Source organism: Scaptodrosophila lebanonensis, unplaced genomic scaffold (genome assembly GCF_003285725.1).
Source record: "Scaptodrosophila lebanonensis strain 11010-0011.00,11010-0021.00 unplaced genomic scaffold, SlebRS2 tig00000131-arrow-arrow-pilon, whole genome shotgun sequence".
Taxonomy (NCBI): domain Eukaryota; kingdom Metazoa; phylum Arthropoda; class Insecta; order Diptera; family Drosophilidae; genus Scaptodrosophila; species Scaptodrosophila lebanonensis.
In genome coordinates this window covers 388,258-413,704 of record NW_022060584.1, presented here as the reverse complement: position 1 = coordinate 413,704, position 25,447 = coordinate 388,258, and the positions used below count along the sequence as shown (strand labels likewise).

The following is a 25,447-nucleotide window of genomic DNA, read 5'->3' as shown; positions in this document are numbered from 1 at the left end:
AATTCATTATATAAAAATCTACTTCAGATAAATTCAAACCGATTTTGCCGCTCTACTGCTAAGTTGTATATTTATTCCTTTTTGAAATGTGGTCACACTTGCTATCGGCTCTTCGATATATTTCATTGTACTTATTGGCAATCGTTTTCCACAAATGAGGGCGCTTGGACGACTCAGCGTCCGCGAATTAGTAACAAAAATATTCTTTTAAGTGGAACGTAACGTAATAATATTGCTGAACTATTGCTAAAAAACGGTGTCAGTGCTCTAGTTCAGTAGTTTAGTGCATAAATTGCAGTGCAGCCTAAAAAAAAGAAACGCAACAACCGTAAACGCATTAAAAGAAAAACGCCTGCTACAAAATTGACGCGCTGAAATCGCTCACAAAATGTGAAGAGCAGTTTAAACAAAGACAAACAGAACAATTTTATTTAATCTTAAAATATAAAATAACAAGCAGTGACAACGAAAACATAACATTGTGCGTGGGCGCAAGACTGCAGTAACCCACCAATTTATTCAGCAGCTGTATCTAGCTACTTTATTTCTTTCTTTTTCGAACAATATTAAGGTAAGCTTGCATGTGAAGATTTACTAGAAGTTGTTGGCGCACCTTTCCCTTAAATCCATTTTTTGTTTTTTCCCACCAATCATATTGAAATAGATGCGCAGTCTGACTCATAATTGCGCAAAGAAACATCATTACCTTTGTAGTTAGAAAAACTTGCTCATATTTAGGCCTTAGAATACGTTGCCAAGTACCACATTCTCTTTTGCTTATTTTTATAGTCGTGCCGAAACCCCCACACCCCTCCCACAGCAATAAAAAGACACCACAGACACTGCTTCGGTGCACTTGCACCTAAAATGCACCCAACGAAGTAACGGCATAAGCTATGTATTTAGTCACACTTTTGCACAGGTATGTGTGCGTTCATTCACTTTTATTTGCTCTTGGCGTCGCTCTCTTCTCTCCCTCCCCTCCTGCCATAGTTGCTATTTGTGTTTCATGTTAACATATTATGTTGCGCTACCCCCCGTCGTCCGTAACCAAACCAAAAACTATAGCAGACGCTCTCTCAATTTGGCACAACTCTCCATAAACAACTGCGCAACTCTTATCTGTTTACGCGTAACCCATTCGTACCTGTCTCTCTAACTGTAATTGTCTGCTGTTATTATTGTTGCCACCATAGTTTTCGGTGGGCGCGCACTCAATGGGAAAATAAAGCAAAATTTCTGCTTATGACAGCAGCAATTATAAAAATAGCAACAATAGAACAGCTACATACATATGTACATACATATGCACATCATCACATGTACATCATATACATATACTACAGCCAGAACGACTGTCCGCAGCCTCTTCTTCCATGTTACGTTAGAGTATATTTTGTTTGATGCGTACATATGTATGTTTGTAATGCCCATATGTTATAGGTACATATGTATGTATAAATATGTTCAAATACTATGTCCATCTGTCTCTTTCAATAAATTTCAAGTTGCCATAACGTTAAAACTTTGCACGGTCTTTTCTTTTTGACGAACACAGATAGCATGTTGAGCCGGACCTTGTCATAAAACGATATGATTAAAGATGTTTGTTGCGAAACAAAGCGCACATTGAGAATGTTTTAGTCATATCTGATAGTATAAAATCAAAATATAAAATAAAAAATACTTTCTAATGAAGCGAATTATGATATTTCGTATATACAAGTATTTGCTGATAGTAGCCACGAAGGAATGAAGTTCGCGTTTGAAAGACATGGTGAAGGGTATATGACTTTGGTGCAGCCGTAGAAAGCTTTTTAGCTCGTTGTTCATGTATTTTTGCACGACATCTGAACACCAGGGCAGAGCGTCTCTTTTCACTTTCAAAACATGGTCACGCGAGTGATCGACTGACGGACCCGCGCACCCGCATGCATTTCGCTCCAGACCTTTTCAATCATTTTAATTGCCTTTAAATAAAATTAAACGTTTTTGTTTACACATTTATGATTTGTTTTGCTTTGCGTGCACTTTTTTATTTGCTCATGTAATCGAAGCGCAACGAAGAGAAGGGCAGGTCAGTGCCGCAGAGCATTTGCCCACTTAGCATACGAGGCCGGCCCGATTCGGTTTGGTACGCGTCTCTCTAAGATGGCAATCAACTACAAAAGTCATTTACATAAATTCATTATTCTCCCTCCTTGGCATTCGCCTCTATCGACTGGTCTATCTACACACTTCGCTTTCACATTCCACCGGCACGCGCTAAATAAATTTATGCCCAGGCCCTACACAAACAACGTCAAATGTAAATGAAATAGGAGGCCTAACATGAGGCTGTCGCTAGCAAACAAATGTGTGTGTGCTCGTATGTGCGTGTGTGTGGGTGGGAGGGCACACGCCTGCTCCTTAAGTTGCCCTCCCATGACCTTTAAAAGCACCTCAGCTTATGTAACGACGTTCGCTCAGTAATCACCGAGTGTGGCAGACGGCTCCCCTTTATGCATAATGCAACAATAGGTGGCTGTCAAGCCTTGCTTTGTTTTGACTTTCTGTCCAGCCAGCTGCCATCACCCCCTCATTCATGCACCCCCTACATACATACATGCTTAAGTTTTGCGAAATAAGACGCAAAAAATGATCCATATGTACGAGTACATGCATTTTCCATATGGCTTATTCCTGAAGTCCGCCTTAGTGTTTTAGAAGTCTTTGAAAGAGAAAACTTATAGAACGATTAGAGGTTCTATTAACATAGACTAAACACTTATATTTAAGGCAAATTGAACACGTTTCTAAACGTTCTGCTTATATGTATTTTTAAGTCTGCTTTAACATATGATAAGCCCATATGAGAAGCCCATTCGAAGACAGGACCAACGAAAAGGCTATAATTATACTAAGAACTAGAAATTGTACTCATTTCTTATATTATGATCCTATTTTAAAACTAAGATTAATGGGATATTTAATAAAATACAATTTTTTACATCAACTCAGTTCCTCAGGTTGTCAGGAAACGGGCATGAAAAGAACATTTCACACAGATTAGTTAAAGTAGAAAACTGCCTTTTATTATACAAATTGTCTATCTTTTGTTTTAAGTCATATAATATTCACGCAAAATATTTGCCTGTCGGACCCTTCATTAAACAATTTGCTCAGAATTCTTACTGAAAGAAAATACGAGTATACTATATATGTACATATTCTTTAAGTTTGCCTGTCGGCATCTTTCTCATGATTAGGGATCTTTCGCATAGCTAGAAAATAATATATAACTAACTATAAATAACTCTTAAAGTTTATGTACAAACTATTTGTCTGTCAGACCATAACTGAAACGTGGGTTTCAATTTATTTTACTTAAAGCTCAGAGGAATAATACAACTATAATTTGTATGCGCCCCCTGCTCACTTATTTCGCCCACCTTTTTGTTCTTGCGCCATCACTTTGTTGCTGACCTTACATACGATTTACTTTTTCAGTTGCCCTTTCACCGCCTCTTTCGTTCTAAGTACTTTGTTTTTCATACACAAATATATATATAGTATATATATAGTATATACATCCATATTGTACATGTATGAGCTGACAAAAGCGATGCCTCTGTTTTCTTTCTCAACTTTTACAGCGCTTATTGTTGTAGTTGTTGCCCTCATTTTAGGCCAGAAACTTATGCATAAATAAGTAGCTTATAGACCAAAACACCCGCCGCTCAACTTTGTCGCGTATGCCCCAAAAAGGCGAATACGTGTGCTGTGCTTACCCCAACGCAACGGCCACGTGAGCTTTAATTGCAATTTTGTAAGTATTCAGCGAACGTGTCTGTCCACTGTTCTAGCATGGGTTCTATATTTGATTGATTTCGGCATGATTCCTATATCTATCATCATTTATTGCATGCATCGATTGTGGCGACCCTTGCATTATCCACTGAAACTGTGGGCCTTATTGTTCGTTATACTCTCTAGTCAAACCGACTAGCAAGTATTTGCATTTGCTTAATCGTGCAGCTGTAATTTCAAACAGCCTTTATTTATTTTTACTGACATATGTATGTATATAGTTTGTGTAAGTAGTATTGCGTATTTTCAATTGCAAGTTGTTCTATCGTTTCTACTTTTTCAAGTTATTTTTTCCCCTACATATTGACTAAAGAATCAAACAAAGGCAAACGAAAGAGCTCCAAACTTTGAATTAATTTTAACTTTGCATGCATCATTTATGAGAGTCAGACGCTTGACTCACAAAACTGGGGCATTATACCATTCTAAATCTGTATGTATTGGGAAAAGAAAAAAGCCTAAATAGATGCATGTTTCCAGAACAATTTGTTGCTTTTATGTTGGTTTTCGAATTTAACAACGCAAAAAAACAGTGAGCAGAATGTCTTTATCTATATTTCTATTGAAGGAAATGGTATAAAATATATATTACACAATTTTGTTTATACATACTTAAAACCAAAAGATACATGTATATAAGAATAGGATAATTGGTATATATGGTGACTGCAAAAATTCAACAATGCCACAGGCCGGTCTACTTAAGCAAAAGAAAGCACGATAAACAAGATGTTATTATGGCATTCCCCTCGCAGTATTGGAATATAAATCTTAGAACCATATGTAGACCAAAAACGAATTGTCAAGGAATGGAATGGAAATCTCAAGTTGTTTGATCCATACGTAGAACGAAATAAAACTAACGAAGATCTCTCACGTTTATACAGTTAATCTATTAATGTTAATTTCGATCCACACTGAGACGAAATTAAATACAGTATCTCAGAGTCGAAAGGCTTTAACCCATTTTTGATCGTCGAGAAATCAAGATGTCTGATTTCTGCGGCAAAATAAATATTCAAAGTATTTATATCTAAATAAAGTTACTCAATATCACTGTTTTTTGTAAAACCATAACAACAAATTAAGACGTTGTAAATTTAGAAACAAGTAGTCCCCAAACTCTTCAACTAAAAGCATCTTGAGATCTTTTATTATCCTTTTAAAAAAGCGGATAATGGAAACATCATATTACAATAACAGATATATTAAAACCAGCCATTACAACCAACTCCTTAATTGATGATAGCTTTGGAACAGATCGACTTCGCTAAATCCTCGGATCGGTGAATATATTTTTAGACTTTTTGCTATAGCTTTACAACTTTGAAATAGATTTACAAAGTTTGAAATGCAATTATAATTATAAATTATGCTTCTATTTAGTTTCCAGTTTAAAATGGTCATATCTGGCCAAAAGATAAGCCCCTGAGTATACCTCCTAAGCATTCGTTGCCTGCAGAAACAATTTGCCAAAGATGAAGGCATACAAAGAAGAGACGAACCGAGAAAGACGTACAGTTCTTTTTAGCGCAATGAAGCATGTCTTGAGACTTCTGATAGAGGTCTGTTCTTCTTAAAGGCAAAGATTCTTTTAGCTTAGGCTCCTATACATTTTAAAGTTTCCGATTAGGCATGCACACTAACCAGTTTCCGTTGCGTGAGTCACAACCATAAAGAGTTTGGCTGTACGCGCGTGGTGTCTGGCATTCAGTGCACTTGAAACGTACTTCCCTGCTCCACACACTGACGCAAATAATCGATTGTATATATACCACGTGAATCTTTTTTATGGGGGCTCAAATTTGAGGCACCCGCTTGTGTTGGCAGTTATGTGCGATAAGCAATCGCCGCACATACTACGAGTACATAGTCATTACGGTAACTTAGTCGTACCTCCCACCAATTTCTAACTTGCAATCTTGTTTAATGGGAATTATCAGACAACATTTTGCTGGTGGCAATTGCAACAATTAGCGGCTAAGTGTGACACCCCGAGTTTGGCATCTGTGTAAATATTTCTGTATTGTGTTCGGGTTTCTTCTTCATTTAATAAACTCTAATGACAGCTAAATGGTATTTAATTGACTTGTCGTGCGTGCGTGCGTCCCTTCTTCCCGCCACCTTTGGATCCATATGCCGGTGCGTTGGTCGTCTTTTAGGCGTAACTTCTTTCTATGACCATCACGTAGGCCGTAAATTCAAATTTAATTTCAGAGGTCGTGAGTTGGGCTTTTCAATGTCGGCTTTAGAAGTTTAGATTAGTACATTTATTTATTCAATTTACTTTTATTATCGTAGCGAAAAGTTTCCGCACGCGCTTTCAAAATTTGCACCATTTTTTTCGAGCCTCGAAACTACACTAGACGTCATACAGATCGATGATACTTTATATATGATAATTATTCAACATTTTCAATTTTGTTATTGAAACTGATTAGTACTACTACATGTGACACTATGTTTAGAGAGATATCTTTATTCTAAAGAACTTCTGTGTTTATCTGTTTGTTTATATTTCTAAAGAAATGTAATTGTTGATTGCTCTTCCGGGTGCTCCAAACATTATGAAACGTTTCTAAATGATTGGTGGAACAGTATTTTGAAGCAAACTTTAAGGCGTAACTTTTCGGTCTTGCAATTTGCTTAAAAATTCAATACACTTGTTAAAATATTTTTTTAAAAAAGGCAACCGTCCTTTTTGGTTTTACTTATCGAACTACAAACATTTTGAACATATTAAATATATTTTTAAAATTGTTGAGTATTTTGGTGACCTTCCTCATAGTTATTTTTATTGTTTGGCCGGCTCGAGGTCAGAGTAAGAAAAACCAATTTATTTAATTTTCTTTTCTTTTTCCGATATATTTCGGTTACGCCACGGTAACCGTCTTCAGGGCAACTACAAAACATATAACATAATTAACATATTAAAACTATAACACAAGAATTTTTATATAGTTACTAACTAACAGGTGTCTGTAAATATGCGCGCAATTATCGGTGTCTGCTTTGTAGTTAATTCTGTATTTGTTAGGTGTGTTGATAATGTGTAGCGTTTCGAGAGTGAATCGCTTACTGTAGTGTCGTTCTTGTTGAAGTACTTTCGTTTCTTCAAAGTTGGGGGTGTGTCCAGTCTCTATGCAGTGGGTTGTTAGAGCAGTTTTTTGTGTCAATGTTTGATGCCTTAGTTTGTAGTCTGACTTGTGTTGTGATATCCGTGTTTTTAGTTTCGACTTAGTGGTTCCAATGTAAAATCTCCTACATGGGTTGTCGCTGTCTCCGTCACATGGAATTTTATAGACTACGTTATTCAGGTCCATTTCTGCAATTTTTGCCTTAGTCCTATTAAAAATGTTCCTAAGTGTATTCTCCGGTCTGTGCGCAATTTGTATATCCTCTTTTTGATAGCAGTCTGACTGGGTGAAGCGTTCTGAGAACCCAGATACGTATGTCAGAGATTTGTAGATTTTTGGTGCTCTTGGTTCTTTTTTCTTTGGGTTCTTATGGTTCTTGATTAGGGAATACGTCAATTTGATAGGGAAGTCGTTTTGTGTCAGTATCCGTTTAATTTCTTCCTCTATTTGTTTATGGTAAAATTTGTCACTTGTCTCGAACATCCGTCTTATACAGTTCTTGGCTGTATTTATTATCATATTTTTCGGATGTTTCGAGTGATAGTTAATCAGCCTACCCGATGCCGTCGGTTTCTGGTACCATTTTGTTTTTAGCGTATTCCCACATCTATTTATAGTCAAATCCAAATAATTAAGTTTCTCGTCATTTTCTGTCTCTAATGTAAATTGGATGTCTTTGTGGTATATGTTGAGGGCGTCTAATGTCTTTTGCACCTGTTCCTTGTCAATAATTGCGAACAAGTCGTCAACATATTTGGTCAGGAGTCTTGGTCTATGGATCAATTTCGATGTTGTGTTTTCCAGAAGCTCCTCCATGACTATGTCCGCTATTACAGGGGACGCCGGGGATCCCATCGGTAGTCCCTTAAGTTGTATATACATTCTGTCCGTATACTTAAAATACCTTGTTTCACGGATGCAGAAATGTACGATGTCCATAAACATTCTCTTTGGGATTTTAGTGAAGCTTTCTATCCTGGTCCAGTTTTTACTGATGACATCCATCGCTAAGTCGATTGGGATGCTCGGGAACAGAGACACCACGTCGAACGAAACTAAAATCTCATCGTCTACTATATAAGTGTTGTTGACCTTGTCTTTAAACTCTGAGGAATTTTTAACGTTATATGGTGAGGTATTGGTCAGGTTCTTTAATATCCCAGCGATGTATCTACTAAGTTCGTGACAAGGGGAACCGACTGACGAACAAATCGGTCTCAGGGGTGTTCCTTTTTTGTGTATTTTCGGTAGTCCATAGATCCTGGGTGGTAGTGCAGTGCTTGTAACTAATTTATTCCTTTCAGTCTTTGTGATTATGTTCAATTGGAGTAGTTTGTCAACGAAGTTGTTGTTTTTATTCTGTAGCCTAAGCGTGGGGTCTTGTCTGAGTGTTCTGTATGTGTTTGCGTCTCCTAGTATATCCGTCATTTTGATATTATATTCCTCCTTGTCCATGGCTACCGTCTTATTTCCTTTGTCCGAAGTTAATATTAAAATGTTGTCATTAGTTTTCAGAAATTTTTTGGTTTGGGTCCAAAGTACGCTTTACCAACTGACCGAAAAAGCTTTCCGCTCTTTAAATGCATAGCGGACGGAGAGGAGTTGGTACAAACAATAAAAAACAAAGAGAACCAAGAAACAGCTCGCATAAAACTCTCTTTACTAATAAAGAACATGATGACAAACAACCGAACTAACACAAGAGATCGCGCAATATTAGACACAGTGGAACAAACCAAAAAATTTCTGAAAACTAATGACAACATTTTAATATTAACTTCGGACAAAGGAAATAAGACGGTAGCCATGGACAAGGAGGAATATAATATCAAAATGACGGATATACTAGGAGACGCAAACACATACAGAACACTCAGACAAGACCCCACGCTTAGGCTACAGAATAAAAACAACAACTTCGTTGACAAACTACTCCAATTGAACATAATCACAAAGACTGAAAGGAATAAATTAGTTACAAGCACTGCACTACCACCCAGGATCTATGGACTACCGAAAATACACAAAAAAGGAACACCCCTGAGACCGATTTGTTCGTCAGTCGGTTCCCCTTGTCACGAACTTAGTAGATACATCGCTGGGATATTAAAGAACCTGACCAATACCTCACCATATAACGTTAAAAATTCCTCAGAGTTTAAAGACAAGGTCAACAACACTTATATAGTAGACGATGAGATTTTAGTTTCGTTCGACGTGGTGTCTCTGTTCCCGAGCATCCCAATCGACTTAGCGATGGATGTCATCAGTAAAAACTGGACCAGGATAGAAAGCTTCACTAAAATCCCAAAGAGAATGTTTATGGACATCGTACATTTCTGCATCCGTGAAACAAGGTATTTTAAGTATACGGACAGAATGTATATACAACTTAAGGGACTACCGATGGGATCCCCGGCGTCCCCTGTAATAGCGGACATAGTCATGGAGGAGCTTCTGGAAAACACAACATCGAAATTGATCCATAGACCAAGACTCCTGACCAAATATGTTGACGACTTGTTCGCAATTATTGACAAGGAACAGGTGCAAAAGACATTAGACGCCCTCAACATATACCACAAAGACATCCAATTTACATTAGAGACAGAAAATGACGAGAAACTTAATTATTTGGATTTGACTATAAATAGATGTGGGAATACGCTAAAAACAAAATGGTACCAGAAACCGACGGCATCGGGTAGGCTGATTAACTATCACTCGAAACATCCGAAAAATATGATAATAAATACAGCCAAGAACTGTATAAGACGGATGTTCGAGACAAGTGACAAATTTTACCATAAACAAATAGAGGAAGAAATTAAACGGATACTGACACAAAACGACTTCCCTATCAAATTGACGTATTCCCTAATCAAGAACCATAAGAACCCAAAGAAAAAAGAACCAAGAGCACCAAAAATCTACAAATCTCTGACATACGTATCTGGGTTCTCAGAACGCTTCACCCAGTCAGACTGCTATCAAAAAGAGGATATACAAATTGCGCACAGACCGGAGAATACACTTAGGAACATTTTTAATAGGACTAAGGCAAAAATTGCAGAAATGGACCTGAATAACGTAGTCTATAAAATTCCATGTGACGGAGACAGCGACAACCCATGTAGGAGATTTTACATTGGAACCACTAAGTCGAAACTAAAAACACGGATATCACAACACAAGTCAGACTACAAACTAAGGCATCAAACATTGACACAAAAAACTGCTCTAACAACCCACTGCATAGAGACTGGACACACCCCCAACTTTGAAGAAACGAAAGTACTTCAACAAGAACGACACTACAGTAAGCGATTCACTCTCGAAACGCTACACATTATCAACACACCTAACAAATACAGAATTAACTACAAAGCAGACACCGATAATTGCGCGCATATTTACAGACACCTGTTAGTTAGTAACTCCAAGTCAAACAGAGCAGACTTGCTTAAATAAGTAATTATATAAAAATTCTTGTGTTATAGTTTTAATATGTTAATTATGTTATATGTTTTGTAGTTGCCCTGAAGACGGTTACCGTGGCGTAACCGAAATATATCGGAAAAAGAAAAGAAAATTAAATAAATTGGTTTTTCTTACTCTGACCTCGAGCCGGCCAAACAATAAAAATATTTTTAAAATTCTTTGCTTAATAGATAAGAATAAGATTTATGGTTTTTTTGTGTAATTTTTCCCACCATACAGTGTTACCTGTAGTATTAAATTTATATTTTATTTGATTGTAGTAGGATATTTTTACCTCACGTGTAAATACATTATATTATCGGTTAAAGTAAATATATTGTGATAAGGGTGAAAATACTCTTAAAAAATTGAAGCTTAATTTTCCTTACGTTCAAAACAAAATCTTTCAAACTTCAAATTACTGGAAGTCTTATAGAACAGGTTATTTACTTCTTAAAAATTTGTTTTGAGAGTAGCTTATTTATAAAAATTTCAATTTTTAACTAAATAAACTCCATGATTGCAATCATGATGTAACCAACGGGTTCTTAGAACCCTGAGCTCCATTGGCGTATCCGTGATACTATTCTCAGTGATACGTTCGCTAAATAAATACATCTTCATCCATAATTACTTTTGACAATGTGTAGGCAAATGTATATATAATTTCTGTCATGTGCCATATACTATATATCCGAGCAGAAAACAAATCAATAGACAATTAAGATGGACAAGCAGTTCGTTCTTAATACTTTTTCAAATGCTCAATTCTATTTCCCCCTTCCAACAATTACTTTAGGCATCAATTTTCACAACCCAACCCAAATATATTCCGCTTGTTATCACAGCTGTCACTCGTTAACTAAAAATATATATTATTTATAATAGCGCACCGACCGGTGCCATTTTCTCGCCCACCTTAATGCCATAGAATTATACCAACGATGTGTTAGTGGGCGTTCCGTACTCATTTAACAGACACGCCCTTATGTGTCGGTGCCAACGCACTATACGCCATATTTCCCTTCCATTGATATATAAAATATTCGGTTGTTGAAATAGACTCTGTGTGAAATAGACAAGCTTGCCGGCGCGCACAATTATATCTAAATTACACACATATTAATAATTAAAGAAACAAACAAGCGGCTTAGTCGCTAATATAAACAACAACAGCAAGAATAACATCAGCAGCAATTAAACAAACAACCGGTCACTATTTAACACATCCTCGACCATATTGCTCTGAGATCGCCCAAACGTTTGCTTTTTGAAAATGTATCAGGTTATTATTAAATTCAGATTATGTACGCAAAGGGTATAATAGTTCAGTGCGAGTGTAGATGTAACACACAGAAGAAGGCATGGCAGACCCCACATAGTATACATATATTCTTCATCAGCATGACGAGTCGATATAGATCTATCTGTCTCTATAAACGAATCGATCTCGGAAAGTATAAGAGCTAGAATAACCAACCTTTTTACTCAGAAGCTCCCAAGACCGAGAAACGACATGTTATTTTGAGAATCTAGACTTCCTTTCTGTTTAAGAATTGCAGGTTTTTTTATTTATATTTAATAATTTGTAAAAGTATGGTGGATTCTTAGGCGTACAATTATTTGACTGTAGACAACAATACTTGGGATCAAACAGTCAAATAAATAGAAATAGTTAAGGATAAATATTTAAGTAAGTACTTATAAGTATGTCTAATACTTATATAAATGGAAACAATTTTAAGAAAAACTTGTTGTAAATGTCTTCGAAATGCAGTTTTAGGCTGGAAAACAATTTTTTGAATGTAGGACTCACATTTTTTTAAATGGTTGAGCTCAGAAAGTAAAAAATACATAATTACATTTCATAATAGCCTTTTTCCCTGTTTTCAAATACACCTAATTCTGTTTTACACGGTTTTAATTTAACACGATTTAAAATACACGGTCTTTTCTTACACGGTTTTAATTTAACAAGATTTAAAATAACAAATGATCAATGTCTTTTTTAAACGAAATTTTCTGGAACCTATCTACCGTGTAAAAACAGAATTTGATGTATGTACATTCCTCGTATTCAAACTATTTGCTGTCTTTAATGGGTTAATATATTCCCGCGCAACGGTGGGGGCTTCACATTTCTAACACATTAAACTGTCGCCTCTCATGACGCCATTTTGAGGGCACAGATTAGTTGAAGCTCTCTGTAGAGTATTTCCGTTTTGCACTCTGACCTAGAGTGCAGAGACGAATTTTTATGTTTTTGTATTTTCGCATCTCGGTAACGAGTTCGTTCCTATTTACATATGAATATGGCAAGTGTAAGCGAAACTATCAACCGTGCATTCAACTATTGACTAGCCACGAGGCTAAGAGGCGTGTTGTTTAGTGTTTGCTGAGCGGCGCTAGCTCCCTCGCCCCGTGTTTGGTCAGCAAACATTCGATATCAGGTTAGACCGGCGCGCACCATAGACCAACAAATAAAAACCTGTCTAGTGCGGTGCTTGGCTGCGGGCGCCTTAAACTTGTTTTTGAAAACATGCCAGTCGTCGTCGTCGTCAACATAGAGTCGCGAAGCATATTAAAAAAATGATAATAAGAACTGCGTGGGCTGATTGTTGAGTATCGAGTGAAGCGTACGGTCAATAGCTTGTTAATTATAAACCACTTGGCAATACTTTTTCATCTGTGAGACAAAGATGCGCTCATCTTCAAACTTTTTCAATTGTGACATTGAAACTGAAAAGTTTCAAATACTTAAAACCAAAAGCTCTATTGCACTCATGTTAAAAACCTTTAATAAATGCTACGCTAAAGCTGTTGGTTAATTAGGTTTGATGAACTAAGCCGTCGAATGATTAATATAATTATTTTACGGTTCAAAAATTCTACAAATCTAGACAGCAGACGTAGGGAAGCAGTAAAAAAAAAGTATATTACCAAAAACAATTTGTGTGAATTTCTTTTTTCATATACCGAATGTAATTACTTTTAATTTGAATCGCAATTAGAAAGAGCAAAATAAAAGACGAATAAAATATAAGCTTAGTGCGCAAAGTATTTTTTAATTATTATGTCTTTTTTTAAACATGCTGTATATTTTCTATTCGTTAGAATGTCAGTATCGATAGAGGCAAGAAAATAATAATCATTCAAATCAATTTTTTTAAGAGTAGATTCTATAATTTAAAATAAGTTCAAAGACATGAATCCTATGATAGCAAAGGAATTATTCTAATACGAGAGATTTTGAAATAGAATTTTAACAATAGCTTTAACAAACAATTCCATTTATTTTTTAAATAAAAGAGAATAGTTCCATTTTTCTCGCCGATTATACACCGAACCACTCTCGGTTCGCAGAGACACAGAGCTTAAATATTTATTTAATATTTTGGCAGAGCATTTGGCCGCACATACAAATTTGCCATCGTTTTCATTATGGCGACGGCGCTCGGCATATTTAATTATACAAAACAATACAACAAATGTGCGAATCATGCGAGATATATACATATATAAATATATAGAGAGAAACAAAACATGCACACATATGTATGTATGTAGTTTGCCAACTTGCTTGTCTATTCGTACATTTCCATTACTATCTCGCCATTTTGTTGAGTTATAAATGCTGCATCCATCTTGATAGTATGGCTGGGAGCCTATTTGTTTACCCCAGCAGCGGCATTGTATTTAATTTATTTAACATTCGCTGTCCATTGGGAATTAATTGCGAAACGTTCAACTAGTGTTGAAAGCAGAAAAGAAATTCTATGCTTACAGCATTCTCTATGACTGCTTTTAGTTGCACATACGCCCCATTGTGCTCAATACTACTGCTGCTGCTATCATTCGCACTGCTTGGCGCACTGCTCGCTCAACACTCTCTTCCGCTCTCCGGCGCTCTTTTTTCTAACACGCGGCGATCGTCAGCTCGTACATATTGCGTTGTATTTCGTATTTTTTTTTGTTCAGTCAGTACGGCTCGCGCATCGATTGAAAAACATTCGCCACGCGCGTTTCTCTCAACGTCTTTTTGTTACGCACTGTAAACTTACACACACACACACACACACACACACATGTACACGGGCCGCACCACAAATACATAAATATCTCAACAACAAAAATTTAAATACATCGTACATGTATCTGTGTGCTTTTGTTGTTGTTGTTAAATTATTTTCGTGCTGTTTGTTCTTGTAAAAGAATTAAACATATATGTAAATACACATACATACGTATGTACATACGTGTTAGTGCATATGTGCGCCCAATAAATATTGTCAGCTATGTTTCAGCATAGATTCAGTGCTTAGTGGTTGTAGTTCTTGTTGTTTTTCCTGCTAATCTATGGAGTAGCAGCAGCAGCAACAACAACAACGAAAACGAAATTACAAAATGGTGAGTTCTCGATCTCTCTCATTTTCGTGTGTGGACCTTCTGGACTCTACGCTCGCCCCACTGATAAACTCATTGGCCCTTACACACACACACATACACATGCATGCGCAATATCTCATTGTCATCAATGTCATTTCGTCATTGCATCAATTTGTTTCCGCTCCAGTGAGTGTCAATAATTGATATGTATGTATGTAAGACTGGCTCGGCTTGGCTCCCTTATATTCTCGTTTCTGGGGCTGGTTCTTCAGGCTTTTCTTAAATACTTTGCACGCGCTTTAATCGATTGCTTAATTTAGTTCGTTAGTCGCTAGTCGTCCGAGTTGCTTAGTGCGCCTTGTCTTTGTGCCTTTATCTTATCATCTGTCGGGCAGCCACTAAAGTTTTTATATTCGTTCTGGTTCTTGTTGTTCTAGTTGTTGTTCAAGAAAGCACAATCAAGTAAACAACAACAGTCTAGTCCCACACACATTTGTCTAAAAAATATAGCATTTGTATATAATTTATGATGTGCCAAATATTTTCAACGATATTCGCAATCGCACACAATTCTGCTTGGTTTGGATTAGAGATTAGCTTTTTTCATGAACTGAAATCATATTTCAATAACAAAAATGTGCGAAAAATTACATTAAATTTCATATACACACATATATATGTATGTATATATGTACATAGGTATGCTGCTACGCATTTAAAATTGTTTTTTTTAGCATTCAGGTATTCTAAGAAAGTCTCTTAAAGTTAAGATAAAAGAAAAGCTCTATTAATGCCTATATATTCGGAATTTATCTTTATTGTTAATTATACGAGTATGTATAAGGCTGCTGACAAATTAGCGGATTCTAGAAATAAACAATAAAAGTTGTGTTCAGAAATATAAATCCAATTTATAAATATATCCTGACACACTTATTTGAATACATTTGAATACATTTTTGACTGTAACCACATTACAAATTTCTATTCAAGTCTAGGAAAAATTGTTCCTATTTTTAAAGCTAACGTCGTAGAATAAATACTATACACATTTTAAATATAAATAAATATATTTAATAAGTTTAAACTACTTAGATAACTTTTGAACCGATTCTTTTTACGGACGCTGTATAATATAGTCTTTAATTTTTAAACAATATTGCAAAGCAATACTGTATATGGTTTGAAAAAACTCAACATGTTTTTCCCTACCAAAAACTGATTTTCGACATAATCGTTACAGACTTGTTTTTATTTCCGAATTCGATCGCAATTATCTCCCAGTTGACGACTGAATTCTCATTTGCACTCGATATTGTAAAGAGAAAAAAAGCTAATGGTCAAGGAATAGTTTCTGAATAATTTGTTCCACTGATTTCGCTCAGGACTTAACTTGCATAGAATATATATAAAAGGCCTTAACTAATCAGAGTAGCTTGTTCTTATGGCCGCTTAAGAACAGAATTGTTAAACAATTCATCAAGCAACGAAATACTGTTACAGTGTTTATAATTGGGATCTCCTAAGAAGGGAGCTTGTTTATTATTTACGAAGCAATCGATAATATGAAATTGCAAACCTATTTCCATTTCAAAATGCGATGGTTATCTACCAAACTATGTCTTAATTTTCTCTTAAACTTTGATACTGAAAATTGAAAACCATAGAGTGGCGGCTTATTGAATTTAGATGTTATCCCGTTTTATTGCGTATTAAAAATTCTTCATAGAACTTCTATTCAACTACGATGTAGATTTATCAGTCATTAGTCTAAAGACAGCTGAGTTCTAAGTAACCGAAATAATTCCTAGAAATCGAATAGCCAACAAATAACCAAAAGTATAAAATGAAAACAAACACTTGTGTATTTTGAACCTAAAACGTGACAAATATGAATGAATCTGTCATGTGCTGCTGTGTGTATATTTTGAAATTCGGGCGAATGTCGGCTATCAGAGGCCCTTAAGATAATGACAATTTCCTCTATATCTTAAATAGCAGGCGATAAACATAGCGGATATGCATTAAAATTAAAAATGCTTAAATGAGTGCCGTAATGTTTGTATTCTCGTTTTGTTTATTTCGCTATTGTAGATTAATTGCAGATATAGGCAATTAAAAGTCGCATGCCGGTCCGGTCATCAACAATAATAATAATAATCCTCATCCCCCCTAACATCCCCTTTCAATTCGCATTCGGTAACATTGGCCATAGAAAAATTGAATTTCAGGCACGTCTCATGCATTTTAATTGAACAATATAGAACGACAGTTCAATGGATTTAGCTGACTGACCAGAAGCATACGAGTATATATGTACATGTACATGTATGTGTGTATGTGTGCTTTAATATGGGTGTACCCACAATAGACTGTCAAGTGTTGGCAGGCATTTTTATCGATGTATTTGTGGATGGGTGTGCATGACTCTGTTCTGTTTTGATTGATGGCTAGTCTAGAATGGCACAACGCTAAGCCATAACCAACGTTTTCTCATTATTCTCAGCCCTTTTCGCCATGCGCTAAGCTTTTAAGAGAACACCAAGCACACGTCCCAAGCCCATCATCAGTACATCAGACTTGCATTAGGGGGCCTCCAAATTAATCTGATTAGCGATGGAAATACTAAAAAAAATATAAATTTGACAATAGACTCTTCTGTCCATGTTGTTCTTTAAAATATCCCTGTTACCTATCTGACAATATATTTATAACAACATGTTTCTCCACTAAGAGTTAGATTTTGTATGGGTTTTACATAAAATAAAATGGTATGATATCTATTTAACTTGATCTGCATAGGAGAGACTAGTGCAAGCAGTTGTATGAATGCCAAGTCGCATCAGTTCATAAAGGGAATACATATCCTTTCGATCATACTACTACATAGTTTAATTTATTCATGTATTCTTTGAAAATTAAAAAATGTATATATGATTACACGACATTATTCCATTTAGCACGATTTAAAATAATATATGATCAATGTATTTTGTTACACGTTTTTTTTTATCTCGACTTTTTCTGGAATCAATCTACCGTGTAAAAACAGAATTAGCTGTACATTTTTAATCATTTTACTTTTATTATTAACAAGGCATAAATTTCAAAGTAGTTTTAAATTAAAAGACGGACGGCGGTATTTATTTAATTTAACATTTATGATGTTTGTTTTCGGCACTTGCAGAGTATTCTTGAAATATTTTGTACACAGTTTTTTAAACGTTCACAAGTATGCCATGAAATTGAACACAAATACTAAAAAAAGAAAAATAAAACTTTTAATTCTCTTCTGCACTCCATTTCAATGGCGTAGAGTGTCAGAAATAATTCCAGCACACTAATTGTAAATTCCAAAAGGGTCAAACATTTCATGATTTCAGTAAACATGAACAGCCCTAATGGTGCTTTGTGCTGTGCTTTGTTTGCTCCTTTTTGGATGAGCTATACAAATATTTGCATTTGCTTTTAGCGACGCACAACCTCTAAATGTTTATTCAAAGAGAGGTTGGCAAGTGTGCTTAGACGTCGCAACTCCGGCCGCCTCCCTTTCCAACAAATACCATTTCAAACGACTTATTTATTGACTTATCGATTTGCAACCTTGATGTTTTCTTAATTAAGTTGTCAATGCTCTGTTGTCGTCGGCATGCAAACTAACTAACCAACTAGCTGAGCATTAACAAAATCAAGACACTTATAAATAAATAAAACTAATCGAACTCTCTCTACCGCACTCGCTTTGTGTGTGCATGTCTTATTCTATTTTCAGTCGATTTAATATAGAATGCTACCCAGTTTTCGTAACTTAATGCGTTGCTCGACGAGCGTTTTGCAAGCCGCCGGTGGCACCACCGCCATAAAGATGCGGAACGGCCACAGCAAGGCCACAGCACCCTTTGGCCCCTTCCCGCCCGATGATGAGCTCGCCTGCTCGGGTCGGGGGGACTGCCTCAATGGTACCTGTCTCTGCGAGATCCGCTATGCAGGCGACGAGTGCAGTGGCTTCAATATTCCCTACTATGCCGGCATCTCCAGCGTCTTCTACCTGGTTGCACTCGTCTCGGTCATTCAGCTGTTCATCTGTATTGTCGCCGAGTACCAGCGCCTGAAGCAGCCCTCGGTGCTACGTGCCTGTCGCATCACAACCCAGAAGCTGCTCTACTTCATGGTCTTTGTAGCGGCTTCTCTACGCGGCGCCTACTTCACCACACCGGTAAGTCATTAAAATGTGTATACTACTTGACCTAAAGGAGGGGGAATCAAAAAAATATAAGCTCTTCTTGCCTGGATATTAGCAGAGTCTACATACCAAGTTTGGTGAATGTGGGCTCAGTCGTCTCCGAAATCTAGGCGTTCATCCAGATAGACGGGCACGGCTCCATCGATTCGTCTTGTCATGCTTATTAAGAATATACATACTTTATGGGATCGGAGATGCCCTACGAGTACAAGGTATAACAAGAGAGAACGCTACAGTCGAGCAAGCCCGACAGTGTAATACCCTGTACCCAGGTAAACTTCCGTCACTGAGTTATATGCGCCCATAGCAGCAGCAAAAAGAGGAAGAAGAAGAGCGAACTTGTTGCTGCAGTTTGTGGGGGTTGTACTAGCGAGAATTTGTTTCGCTAATAACTTTTCTTAGAATTGACCGAATTGAATAAAATTTTGAACAGTAGACAATTATATATATATTATATAGGAGAATCTGGATGCCAACTTTGGTTATTCTAGCTTTTATAGTTTCTGAGATCCTCGCGTTCATCCAGACGGACAGACGGACGGACATGTCTAGATCGATTTCTCTCGTCATGCTGATCAAGAATATATATACTTTATGGGGTCGGAGATGCTTCCTTCTGTATGTTACATACTTTGCACAAACCTAATATACCCTTTTTACCCTACGGGTACAGGGTATAACAAGTATTGAATAGTAAGTGGAGCGAGCGTCAAGCAACATTTATAGACTACTATTTAGTTCTAAAAGGAATTTTTCTAAAATATTTTCCTACCGAAGTACGTGCCTAATTGGTAGAAACTTGTAGTTACCGGCACAGATTATATTGATAGAAATGATGAAAAAGGAAATCCATATCAAAGGTTTGTTAAGATTTCATTGAATCTTATCTGTAATTAATGAGTATAACTAGAACTATCCAAATAGCTTTAAATAATTATCTCAACAATTTGCAAGAAATGTATTTCTAAAGAGTTTGTAAGTCTCGGTAGGGAAGTTGCTGGTGACAAGGCTCTTCAATTACTACTATTTCAATCAATTCTCTGAATCAATAACGTCGAATTTGTAGAACTCAAAACATGTTTTTTTTTTACCAATAATAATTAGTTTGTATAGCCATAAATTGATTGGTAGTTCAAAATTCCTACCTATCTACCCTGTACCCAAAGGGTACACTAGCTTTGTGCGATTTGCAAACCCCTAAAGTATTGTAATGCAAATTGGTAGTGCATTGTTCAAATCGCGAGCTTACCGCACAATTATCGATTTGTGCTTATCGATTCGCTCACTTGCGCCCATGTGTAATTTAAATCCTTAAGTATTTGGGCCATCTGCTTGTTTTGATCGCCATTGAAGGCTAATAAAGTGAACTAAAGTAAAGCTGAGTTGAATGGCGCAATTATTTTGTTTGCCGCTGCTGTTAATTCTTTCGACGAGTCGATCTAGCCCTGTTTATCCGTCTGTCCGTCCGTATGAACGCTTGGATCTCAGAGACTATGAAAGATAAAAACACAAAATGCCATGTGTGTGTACGCTATACGATTATGTTTTATTTTTTTGTTTCCCCCCACTTCCCCCTATGGGGGTTTTCCTGATTTTCCATTCGTATATAAAAAGATTGGAATGCAAAAGTCGACCCAAACCAACATTAAATTCCCTACCCCAACTTAAAAAAAAATTTTAATATAATAATAAAAATTCAAAAAAAAAAGTAATAATATACAGAAATTTTTAATGTAAATTATTCAATTGAAAATAATAAAATAAATATAACACGTAAAAAGATTTTTGTACGTTTTAATAACATACGATTACAACGGAATTGCGTTTACTGGATAATCTAAATACCAAGTTTATATATATTCTTTTGTATACAAATTGTGAATTATTGATTGATATTGGGCATTGATTTATTAGCTATTGAAGAGCCTTAACTACGAGTTAGATTCCTTCCAATTCTTAAAAAGTATTTAAAAATACACAACCCGAAAATTATTGAGATACCTAATCTTATTTGAAACTAGTTGGTTTATTCTCAGTTTATTTGAAAACTAAATATTATTGAGATGAAAAAATTAAACCGTCCAGTGAACGAATTTGTGACTCAAAGTTCAAATGGGAGCTAATTGTTAAATCATTAATAATAATGATTAAGACTCTAGACTTTTAAGCATATTATATGCGTAGTTAATCGATATTTTCGTTGGTAATTGAAAGATCACCGCACAAATGATGGTGCCAGAATAGTCAAACGTTGGTAAAAATGATAAGAGATTACATAATTGGAAGTCCACTCACCAAAATTAAAACACAACCCACTTTTCTTACAGTTGGAACAACAACCTCAATGGGCTGTCACCCTGATGTCGGCCTATTATCCCCTGCTGATGACCTGCGCCTCCCTCATCGTCTGTTTGTGGGCCGAGGTAAGTACAACTGCACTGAACATGACCGATGACCGACTGCTACACTATATATACACTACTATACTCGATATACTACTTTCGTCGGTTTTGTGAGCGTCGTCATTTAATTTTTTGTTGTTGTTTTATTTCCATTATCTGACATTGTGAACTGAGTGCAGATGCACTCACCATTTACACATGCCTTCTTGTTGGTTTTTCGCAATCATATCGCGCTTGCGATATGAACGTGCGGACGCGGACGCGGACGGGGACTAGGAATGGCTGGCTTGCTGGCAAAATTGAATATATTGTGGCTCCCATTAATTAAACTTAGGCCGACCGTTCAACGTTGCGTATACACGAGTACAATATCAGTGGCATTAAAAATTACAAATATTTTCAGATCTTTCATTTGCGCGACATACGCTGGGAAAAGTCCCAATTCCTGTCGAAGAGCTTCCTGGGCTTTGTGGCCTTCAATTTCTTCCTGTACAGTCTGTTTGGCATCGAGGTCTTCAATTCGCTGATCAACGTCGATCGTCGCGCCTATGCTCATATCTTTAATGGCTGCTATGCAGTTTTATTGCTCATCGTAGTGATCTTCTTTCTCATCTATGGTGTGGAGGTTTTCTTCAAACTCCGCGGCGGCTTCGTCTACGATCAGACGGGAAAAATACTGGGACCCAGCGAGGCCATTGTAAATGCCTCCCAGCTGCATCAGTCGCGCTTTGGTCTGCTCAGTCAGGCCATAATGCTCATTGTTATTGTGGGCTTCCTGGCCTCCGAAACTTTGGGTGACTTCTGGAAGACAAAGTAAGTGTGGAATCTATGGAACCTCCCTTCAATATATGTTAAAACATTTTGTTGCATCTTTTTAGAGTGCCCGTCTATTCTCGGAACTGGCATGATATTGTCTTTCGGATTGCGGAAATTGGTGTTGCTGTGTGGTTCCCCTGCTGCCTCTGGAACTCGATGGCTCCCGAACAGCTCTGGATACTTAATCCGCGGAAACTGCTTTCGCGTCAAATCGATCCCTCGATACCCACGATGAATGCGGATGCCAGCAAACTGTCACCCGAAGAAGGTCAATCGTTTCTCACCAAGAAAGACTGTTGGATATGCTATGACAGCGATAAACCGGAGCCGCTCATTCAGCCCTGTCGCTGCACGGGTGATGTCAGCTCCGTGCACCACAAGTGTCTCAAGCGCTGGCTTGTAGAGAGCTGCAGCAACTCGGAGGCACAGCTCTCGTGCAAGGTGTGCGGCCATCCATACGAAATTGAGAAATCCAAAAAGTAAGTTCAAATGAGAGTTTAACGAGAAATGCAAAACGAATCCCAACATGAAAAAATGACTGAAACGCACAAATGTGTATTTATCCAAGCATCTATCAAGAATCTTTAAACATTCATTAGTTTCGTTATTCAATAAGTAATGCCTGCAATAGTAGAGAATTAAAAAAACACAATTGGGACTCACGCACAGCTCTAATATGAATTGAAAGCCATTTAAAATTCAACCAACTAACGATGAACTTTGTTTTCTAACCCTTTTTATGGCAGACTCGAGTGGGATAAAGGTTTCACTGTTCAACACTGGTCCAAAACATTCATATTAATTACACTGATGGTTGTGACGGGCGCCGCCGCCTGGGTGGTTATACAGATGAACACAGATCCGTTAGTGCGAGTGATGACTGTCGGCATAGCCGTGCTGATCGCCTATGTGTGCGTCAAGTGTCTGGGGGAGAACACGGTGGTGGCCTATCAGCGGGCCAAGGTCAGCTCGATTAACATTGTGACGACCAGCACGGAGATGGAGAAACTGCACACCATTTGCGAGGATGTGAGCGCCAGCACCTCAGCGTCGGCAGTGCTCAACACATAGGCGGCTGTTCAAATCGGCGCATCGTCATCATTATCAGCATCATGATAATATGTATCATTAATTTATGCCATAAGGAACACACACTCCCATCAACCAGACATCACACTTATGTATAATTAGTTGTGCACACATTTTGCAATGCTCAATTAGTTTGTTAGCGTTTATCCCGATTCTTCCCCAACAACAACATATGTTAGTGAGCAATGTGTACATAGATTTTAAAGATTCTTAGCTGGTAAGCGAGTTAAGCGATGAAGCTGTTCAGCTTTTGCAAACGGTTCGATTAACGAGTCAATTTTTGTCTCTCAATTTAGCACGCATATTTCTAAATCTATGCGCGAAATGTATTAAAAGAAGCCAAATATTTCATAGTTTAAAAAACATGTTTGAAACTTAAGTCAGTATCGATAACAACAACAACAAAACAAACATCCACACACACACACACACACACTATTGAGATTATGAACGAGTTGCCAAGTAGTCCCATTTTACGGCCCATTTTACGGGGTGGCGGGAATTTCGGTCAGTTTAGCTGCCCGTCCTAGGCGTTAGTAGTTTGTAGTCACACAGCTTTTTGCTATTCTATTATTGTTACGATTATTATTATTACAGCACACTATTAAAGTCTACATAAATATGTACTTCTTTTTCAATTTACCGAATATTAATTCTAAGTTGATATATTTGTGTTAAATATAGTATGTTTTGTGTGTTGATGATTACGCGTAGAGCATAAGTAATTTGAAAATACATTTAACAATTTAATTTATTATACCATACCACATACATTTCAAAACTGCTTCGATTATAAGTTACTCAAATTTAATTTGCTACCACATAGGCTACCATAAATTTTTGTGATACACAAATTAAGATAATTAAAAACAAATTTTTAAAATCAATTGTGTGCCAAGAAGCGTTTTCTTTCTTTCAAACAATTGCTTGCTGAGATCGTAAGAAACCTAGGGGCGACAGCAGAACTTCAATTCCACAAAAATAATGTCCAATAAAATCACCTTGCTCTGATGCCTACTATATTGATCTATTGAAGCTGGTAATAATTCTATTGTTTTTAGTATACCTAATTCTACTTTTACACGGTTTTGATTTAACACGGTTAGAAAATTAAAAATTTTATATATGGTTACACGACTTAATTCGATTTAGCACGATTCAAAATAACACAAAATAAATAAATAAAAGCACACGCAGCTTACAAACAGCTAGAAACCATTCTTATATGGGTCGCTATGCACATTATATATGATTTAATAAAATTAACACAAATCCTTTTTTTTCACTGATCACCTATTTTTGCATATTATCAATATTTTTTTACACGATTTTTCTGGAACCAATCTATAGAATTAGGTGTACTTCATATAATACTTTACATATATGTCACATATTCTAAGACAGATTTAGTCATATAATTAATCCCTGAAATACCGACCATAACGCTCCTTTAAGAAGACTTACATAGTCGTATGTGCTGGAAGTGGATTAAGTGCAGTTTGCTTGAAAAATAAATCAATTTCACATTTTGGACCACTTCCTATTGTAGAAAATGGAAATTATCCTACTATATGAAGGAATATACGCTCACCCACAAGAACTGGAATTTATGTATAATTCAACAAATCCAACAATTTGTGAAATTTTCACAAGCTTTTTTGCCAAATCGATTTTGATAGATTTGGGCGGATTCGGAACAGTTCTATGATTTTGCTTATGCGAATTGGACTCCAGAGAATAACAAAAACTGCTAGAAACCAGTTATGCTCGTGGAGCATAATGTAGAGCCCGTACAAGAACTTTCTTATTGAAGAAAAAACTCATAAATTATTCATCTAGAATATTTCTACAACTTTTCAAAAACAGTTAAAAGTTACCTCTTACATTACTCAATGAGACATTAATATAGTATTACTATTTATGCAAGGGAATGAACGGAATTAAAATTGTGAAATTGTGAATTTGGTTTCGTTTCATCAAAACTAAGATAAAAGCTCATAAGCTTATCTAATAGTAAGGGTTAATCGATTAAAAAGGGTTTAAAC

The 25,447-nt window shown here is 36.5% G+C and overlaps 1 protein-coding gene across 3 annotated transcripts; it reads left to right on the top strand.

Annotated features, from left to right (window-relative positions):
* Positions 1-176: 176 nt before the first annotated feature.
* On the top strand, positions 177-24,289 carry LOC115629028. 3 transcript variants are annotated; one of them, XM_030525326.1, is made up of 6 exons: positions 177-571; positions 18,625-19,068; positions 21,423-21,518; positions 21,901-22,310; positions 22,376-22,792; positions 23,060-24,289. In XM_030525326.1, the coding sequence occupies exons 2-6, from the start codon at positions 18,640-18,642 to the stop codon at positions 23,382-23,384; spliced, it is 1,677 nt and encodes a 558-aa protein (XP_030381186.1). In that variant the 5' UTR covers positions 177-571; positions 18,625-18,639; the 3' UTR covers positions 23,385-24,289. The 3 variants fall into 3 exon arrangements, with proteins under 3 accessions (XP_030381186.1, XP_030381188.1, XP_030381187.1); XM_030525328.1 differs by lacking the exon at positions 177-571 and adding an exon at positions 3,697-3,808; XM_030525327.1 differs by lacking the exon at positions 177-571 and adding an exon at positions 14,580-14,873.
* The last annotated feature ends 1,158 nt before the right edge of the window (positions 24,290-25,447 follow it).

Excerpts from the sequence above, each read along its gene's own strand:
- LOC115629028 (XM_030525326.1), top strand. The coding sequence starts at position 18,640 with ATGCTACCCAGTTTTCGTAACTTAATGCGTTGCTCGACGAGCGTTTTG. Across the intron at positions 19,069-21,422 it reads GCGCCTACTTCACCACACCG|TTGGAACAACAACCTCAATG; the intron begins GTAAGTCATTAA and ends CTTTTCTTACAG. Across the intron at positions 22,311-22,375 it reads GGTGACTTCTGGAAGACAAA|AGTGCCCGTCTATTCTCGGA; the intron begins GTAAGTGTGGAA and ends GCATCTTTTTAG.